Source organism: Pinus tabuliformis, chromosome 1_1 (assembly GCF_031772625.1).
Source record: "Pinus tabuliformis cultivar Carrire ecotype Pingquan chromosome 1_1, CPIR1, whole genome shotgun sequence".
Lineage (NCBI taxonomy): Eukaryota > Viridiplantae > Streptophyta > Pinopsida > Pinales > Pinaceae > Pinus > Pinus tabuliformis.
In genome coordinates, this window is record NC_142297.1 from 89621670 (window position 1) to 89629681 (window position 8012).

Genomic DNA, 8012 nt, shown 5'->3' on the forward strand with positions numbered 1-8012 from the left:
GCTTTCAAGGAGAGAGCCGACGAGTTTCCTGTGTGGATTCGTGTCCCGGGTTTGCCTTCCTTCCTGTGGACTGAAGAAGTGTTTAAAACCATTGGTAACAGGTTGGGGATATATCTGGAGGAAGATATGACCTTTTTTCACACAAAGGATCGAACGATGGCGCGTATATTGGCCACCCTTAATCCGAGCAGAGGCTTAGCAAAAATAATTAATCTCCAGTATAAGGATTACGTATTTGAGCAGATATTAGATTATGAATATCTTCCGTTTCGATGCCATCTCTGTCATGAGTATGGGCATTTGGCTAAAGATTGCCCACTGATGCGAAGGAGGCGACACTTTCAACGGGCTTCAGCGAATAGAGGAAATGTCCAAGACCCTGATCAGCTATCCATGGAGAACGAAATCCCGGAGATGCACGGAGTAGTGGATATGGAGGCAGAGGAAACTGATAAAGTCCCAGTGGATGCAACTGTCCCGAACCAAGAGGGAAATCAGGGAATTGCAAACTTTTCGACAGTGCATGTGGAGGAACCTGTCAAAGATTCGGTGATCGTGGAGGAGCATGTCAAGACAGTCCCGGCAATACAAGCTCATTGCGAAGACGAAGAAAAGGGTATGTCAAGGACCTTTCCTTCTACACATCTTTTGCCTGAGCATGTTCCTGTTTCCCCGCATGTTACATCTCAAACCTGTAATGTACATGAATATAATGTTTATGAAACCATGGAACATAATTCCGTAATGCTTCAAACCGGTAATGTACATGATAATAATGCTGATGAATCTGTGGAAAATAATCCTATATCCCCTTCCATAGACATTATTGCTGATGCTTTACCAGCTCTGGATATTAATCGTGAAGACCATTGGCCCCCCCTCTCTCTTTCGGTTGCCAGATCTCCCTGTCCCTATAACCTGAGCTCTTTGGGAGGGAAACTTAGTGATCCTGGGACTGTAGGTGGATTGGGACAAACCTCTTAACAAAGTTGCCTCAAAAATAAGCGAGGTAGGAAGTCGGATATGTCCAAAGCAAAGATTAAAGCCAAGCTTGACGTTGCAGATGGCAAACAATACACTATCCCGGGGGTTCTTAGAGCAGCCCATCCCCCTGAGAATGTTATAAAATGATCTTGACATCCTGGAATTGTAGAGGTTTGGCCAGCAAACCTAAAAAACTGGCATTAAAAGAGTGGATAAACAATTCTAATCTAGATGTAATCTTCCTGCAAGAAACTTTGGGTAAGGCCGTAGAGGTTGAGGCCTTGCTAAAAACTCTTTTACCAGGATGGATTTTTACTGTTGTTGACTCTTCTGGTCATTCGGGGGGCATTTCCATTGGAATTAAAGAAGGACGGATTAAAATTATAAACCAATGGGCTATGAAATCTGTATTGGGAATGGAGGTTCTTTCCCCAGATTTCTCTTTCCCTATTACCTTGGTAAATGTCTACGGGCCCTGTCAGGGCAGGGAATCTTTTTGGGACAATCTGATGATGAAATCGGTGATGAAGACCCCTTTCTTGCTTCTGGGTGGTGACTTAAATTTCTCCATTGGCAGAGCTGAAGCTTGGGGGCCATCTGCCAGAGAAGACCCTCTTTCAGATTTCTTCCTTAACCTCATATCGGATAACAATTTCACTGATCCTTCTCCGATCAAATTAAAGCCTTCTTGGAGAAATCAAAGAATGGGTGAGGATCGAATTGCTAAAAGACTTGACTGTTTCCTGATAGCTGAGCCCCTGTTAACAAAAATTCCCATGATCAAACAGTGGGTTGAGGAAAGAGGAAACTCGGACCATTTCCCTGTTTTTCTAGACCTTTTTCTCCCTCCTCCCAAGCCTCCCGCCCCTTTCAAGTTCAATCCTGCTTGGCTTCAAGATCCCTCTTTCTGCAATCTGTTTAATAATACATGGAGCCACCCTGTTCCTAACTCTGATGAGGATAGGAGTTTTTTGTTCATGGAGAATCTTAAAAATCTGAAGAAAGCCACAATCTCCTGGGCAAAGGAAAGAAAGCTGAAGCAAAATGAGGAGTTGGGAAATATTAGGGAGGAACTGAAGTAGTTGGAAAGTATGGAGGTTGATGGTTACTCCTCCTAGTCATCCAAAGACAGAATCCTCCATTTGGAGAAACAACAAAATAAAATCCTACTGGATAAGGAAGAAGAATGGAGGATAAAAAGTAGGGCAGTCTGGATAAAATCGGGGGATGAGAATACTAAGTTTTTTCATAACTTTGCTAAAGGTAGGAAAGCTGCAAATACTATATGGCTCCTTAAAAACGAAGAAGGGAGGATGGTCAATTCCTTCTCAGAGCTCTCTGGGTTAGGGAAAAGACATTTTCAAAATATTTTCTCAGATTCTGGGGAGGCAACTATTGCAGAAGTCCTCCAAACGGCAGAAAGCTTTCCTAGGTTCATTGAGGAAGATGAAACAGAAGCTCTGTCCTCCCCGGTCTCAAAGGAGGAGGTTGAAACAGCTATGAAGCTCATGGGCAAGGACAAGAGCCCATGCCCAGATGGCTGGACAATAGAGCTGTTCCTCCATTTTTTTGAACAATTGGGAACATAAATAACTGAAGTAGTTGAAGAGTCGAGACAGAAAGGAGCAGTCTATAGACCCTTCAACTCAACTTTTATAGCTCTTATTCCGAAGAAGGATGATCCGGAAAGCTTCGAAGACTTCAGGCCAATATCCTTGTGTAACTGCATCTACAAGATTATTGCAAAGGTTATTGCTCTCAGATTAGCTCCAATTCTATCTCGAAACATATCGATGGAACAATTTGGATTCCTGGATGGAAGACAAATTCATGAAGCCATTGGGGTTGCCCAGGAGGTTATTCATAGTATCAAGATGAAGAAAAAGAAGGGAGCTGTGCTCAAAATTGATTTATCCAAAGCATATGACCGGATCAGTTGGCTCTATTTGCAGATGTTGCTTACACATCTCGTCTTCAACTATTCTTTTGTTAGCTGGATCATGGGGTGCATCACAAATGTCAGTTTTGTAGTTCTGGTTAACGGTGCGGCCTCCTCTTTCTTCAACAGTCAGAGGGGATTAAGGCAAGGGTGCCCTTTATCACCCCTTCTGTTCCTTCTTGTGGCAAAAGGACTAAGCAGACTAATTCATAAAGCCAGAAGGACGGAAAAGGTAAAGGGTATAGAGGTAGCAATCAATCTCTTCATCACACACCTCCTTTTTGTTGATGATATTTTGATTTTCACTAATGGCTCCCCTGATGAACTAAAGGAATTAAAATGCATTTTTGATCTCTTCCTTAAAGCTACTGGAATGCAGATTAACTCAAGAAAGTCCCAAGCTTGTGTGGCAGATTTTGAAAGAAGGGAAAGGAACAGTCTGGCTAATTTATTTCCATTCCCTATTCAGCCCCTGGATACTCCTTTCAAATATTTGGGATTCTAGTTAAAGCTTGTTGGCTACAAAAAAGAGGATTGGAACTGGCTCATAGCCAAAATTGAAGCTAGAATATCACATTGGAGCTTCAGGTGGTTATCCAGAGCTGGGAGGCTGACTCTTATTAAATCAGTTCTTCTAGCTATTCCGGTATACTGGGCTGCCCTGATGTGGATCCCCAAAGGAGTACTGGAGAAAATCAGGAAAATATGTAGTAGATTTCTATGGGCTGGCACAAAGGAATCCTCAGTGCTGCCTTGGGTGGCTTGGGACAAAGTGGCCAGACCAAAAGAATGGGGAGGATGGGGCATTAAAAGACTTCCAGAATTCAGTCTCTCTTTAGCTGCTAAATCCGGATGGAGGCTAATAACTATGGAAAACTTATGGACAAGAGTGGTAAAAAGGAAATACATTGACCCCATCCCCTTGGAAGACTGGATTCAGAGTCAAAACAAGAAGATAAAAAATGCATCTGCCATATGGAAGGCCACGGTGGAAGCTTTCTCCGTGATCGAACAAGGCTTAGCTTGGAAAGTTGGTGATGGTAGACTCATCAGGATTGGCAGAGACCCTTGGGTAGGATGCAATGAAGATTATGCTCTGTCACTTGGACTTCTCAGACATCTGGACAGTAAAGGTATTACATCACTAAATCAGGTGGAGAAGGTTGGACAGTCTACTATTTGGGGACAGGCTTGGAAGGATGATGTCGATTTGGGAATAAATGTCAGGTGGAAGGCTGAGTGGGAGGTTTTCATAAAAGAACTTCAACGTTCAAATGTCAGGATAAAAGATGAACCTGACTGCTTGCTTTGGGCCCAGAGTAAAACAGGGGATTACTCGCCTAAAGATGGATACCTTTTCTTGATGGGAAAGAAAGGCTGGGGCATTCCGGATTGGTGGGCCAAAAATTTGTGGAAACTCAAAAGCCCAGTAAAGGCCATAATTTTTCTATGGTGTATCTTAAAAAGGAAGGTCCCAACTTGGGAAATTCTACAGGCAAGATTCTTAGTTGGGCCTGGTAGATGTCCACTGTGCAAGTCAGATGATGAATCCATAAACCACCTTTTCATATCTTGTGCTTTCACAAGACAGATCTGGGAGGAGGTCACTACGCTGCTCAAGATAAATGCTAGGTGGGGTCTCGATTCTTTGGAGTCAGCTTGGAGAAAATGGTGGCAAGACTTTCCTGATGGAAACCTGAGAAACCTGCCTCTCATATTCTGCTGGGGAATATGGCTTGCCAGGAATAAAAGCATTTTTCAAGACAAGGACATTCCCTCTTTCGTCATTGCCACTAACATAGCGGCCATTTACTCTGCATTACCGCCCCCTGAGCAAAAAGATCCTAAGCAAAAGCAAAAACAAATCAACATTCAGGAAGGCATCCCTTGGGGTTTTTTTGATGGGGCTTCACAAAATAACAGGGCGGGAGCTGGCCTGTGCATACATATCAATCCTGATCACTCACTAAAAGCTTTTGTTGGGCTGGGTTATGGCACTAATAACTATGCGGAATTATCAGCTCTTCATTACCTTTTATGCTGGCTTCTTCACAGAAACATAAACATGATACAGATTTTTGGGGACTCTCTTAATGTCATAAATTGGGTCAATGGAAAAGCATCTTGTCATAATCAGATATTGAGGACTCTAGTGGAAGAAATTTTCTTATTAAAGGCATCTTTTAATATTTTTTCTATCTGCCACATTTACAGGGACAAGAATGAAGAAGCAGACCAGCTATCTAAAGCTGGTGTACAACAAGATATGGGCATCTGGGTCATGGAAGAGATCAGACAGGGGCATTCAGTCAGATCAAATATGCCTCCTTATGCACAATCTCTTTGACATCTGACCTCCAGCTTTATTTTGACAGCAGTTTTGTAGCGGCATTATATATTATATGTATATTTATGTATTTTCCAGCTTTGTTTTCTTTAGTTCTTGTTATCAGTAGCAGCATATTTAAAAACATAGCAAACAGACTTTTTTTAATTTCTCTCCGTTTTGGAACTGCTCACGGGCTTTAAGACATATATATTTTTTGTATTTTGGGGTTGTTTTCCTTCTGTTGAAGGAGACCCCAGTTTTTGTTTCGCATATATGCTACATGGTTGCTTTTGCACCTCTGTTGGGAGGTTGAATGTAAAGGTTTTGTGTCCAACAGAACAGCAGAACAGCTCCTTAAATGTTGAGCAGAACAGCAGACTCCTGAGCCAGATGTGGTGGCATATGATTCAATCGCTTGTAAAACTTTTTATCGCTCTTAATAAAAAGTTTTGATTTTTTCCCCGGAAAAAGTTCTACTAGAATATGTTTGTAGATTTTTTTTGTAAGTATTTTAAAGTATCATGTAAATAAGAAATGACTGTAGAAATAGCGTGGAAATTGGGTCTGTTGTTACATGTGTAACAAATTTCAACCTGGAAGCAGTCACATCAGCGAAATCGCCAGTTGTAATATAGAAAAGAGAGAGTATTTATCAGCACTATGCCACTGGAGCAATTCATACAACTAGCACATCATCATTGGAATTAATTATATCAATGAATCTTGTTACTAGTCCTTTCTTGCCACATCACATCAGGTACATCATACAAAGGTATATCACTTCCAACCTCTATTTAACAATCATGGAAATTAATATGGTATCTCTTTAGATAGTCGAGGATGGATGTCACATTAAACTCAGGGGAGAGGACAAGTCATTTCGTAATCTATGAGCTCAAATTTAAAATGGTAATCATTATTAAAACTTTGTCATCATTATCCCTTTATTTCGATGATTCCAAGAAAAAAATCATTTAAGGTCAGATCTCCATGATCCATACAAATAATGAAACCATATCATGTGCAGTACGATCCTCCCTAACCCAAAATCCTTGTTTTATTGCCTATTCCACTGCCCTAACATCAACCTCAGCAAAGCATTTCACCTTCATTCCAAAATTATCAAAGCAAGAGAAGAGTAAAGGTTGTTGGGAGAGACATGGGAGGAGCAGTAGTCCAACAAGAGCCCAAGTTGACTGAAGCATTGTAGAATTTCCCTGAGGCATGCCAGGTCTTTAAGGAAGCAGGCTGGATCGAATATTCAAACGGCTCAAGGGATCAGAGAAGTTGGTGCCCATGGAATTTGCTCGGAACCTAAATAGAAACCAGATGAAATTTTAGGGGTTAAATCTAGAAGTGATAGAAGAAGTGATTTTCCGTGTGACATCACTACAAACTTTGGGAAAATGATGGTTTGGTAGAAAAAGAAATGACCCCTCTCTTAAGGTAGAATTCCTTCAAGGAGAGGAACAATTGGAGAAGAAAGGTAGGGAAATTGACAGATTGTCACTCCCTCAATTCTGGGGAGATGTTTCCCTATACATTATCAAGCACATTACCTGTGAAGGAAGGGAAACAATCATTTTCAACTACCATTTTGCACTTCTGAACCACCTGCACCATAGGAAACTAGTTAACCTTCCATATTTCTTGTTAGAAAAAATCAAGCACATGTATTCGGCTGTAAAAACTACTGCACCCCCAGAAACTTGTGTCACTAATCATGGCCTTATTAAATTGATCATACTGGATGCATTGGAATGAAAAGGTAGAAGTAGGGAAGAATTTATGAGTACAAAGACAAGGACCTCTGGCAAGAGGCAAACTGAAATCTCTAATGCCCCAATGGAAGCAATGGAGACTCGATAACAAGGCCAATATTCAGAGGAAAGGATCAAGAAAATATCATTGAAGAAGCTGATAGGTGATAGGATATTGAAGAAAAGGGTAAAATTCAATTCACAGTTGAAACCTTCACCTTCATCTAGCAAAGAATCGAGCAAGGACACAGGGAAGCAGAAAGAAGGGGAACAACCCCATCCAAAAGAAAACCCTCTACCAGGTAAGGATGAGACTTAGTTTTTTTTACTTAAATTAAAAAATTTAGAAGAAGAAAATGAAAAATTAGCGCAACAATTAGAAGGAAGAAGAGAAAAAGAAAGAGTCCCAGGTCTAGATACCCTAGCAGAAGTAGTGGACAAAATGAGGATGGATTCTTCACTAGGTCCTGTGTGTGGCATGCACCATTAACCTAGAAGAAAAAAAATACAAAGCCTGTGTTGCAAGAACCATCTGGATGGAAATTCAGACCGAACCCTAGGAAGCAGTTACACAATAACCTATTGATGACATTCCTGATACACAAGAATCAACAGTTGAAACAGAGCATCCCATGTGTAGTGACCCCAGAGCTGATACATAAGAACCTACTAATGACACTACTGTTACACAAGAACTAGCAGTAGAGGTAGAAGCTACCCAAGGATGAAAAGAAGAGACTGTTACACAAGAACCCATTAATGACATTGTTTTTAAACAAGAACCACCAGTTGAAATGGAGCACCTCAATCCTTAGGATCTTGTTACACCCCCAAGTGATATTACATGTGAAGGAACACAGGGTCCTGAAGCAGGATGGTGTTATGGAGAAATTTTATTGACTTCAGAGTTACAAAAGTGGAAACAACAGGCACTCTTTTTACACGAAGGAGCGATCTCGCTGGCATAAAAAATTAGTAAACTCGCTCAAGGAGAAAGGGG

The 8012-nt window shown here is 41.2% G+C and overlaps 1 protein-coding gene across 1 annotated transcript; it reads left to right on the plus strand.

Annotated features, from left to right (window-relative positions):
* Nucleotides 1-1127: 1127 nt before the first annotated feature.
* Nucleotides 1128-2066, plus strand: LOC149211788 (DNA-(apurinic or apyrimidinic site) endonuclease, chloroplastic-like). The gene has a single exon (XM_089388479.1). It carries the CDS (start codon nt 1128-1130, stop codon nt 2064-2066), a length of 939 nt encoding a protein of 312 aa, XP_089244605.1.
* Nucleotides 2067-8012: the final 5946 nt, after the last annotated feature.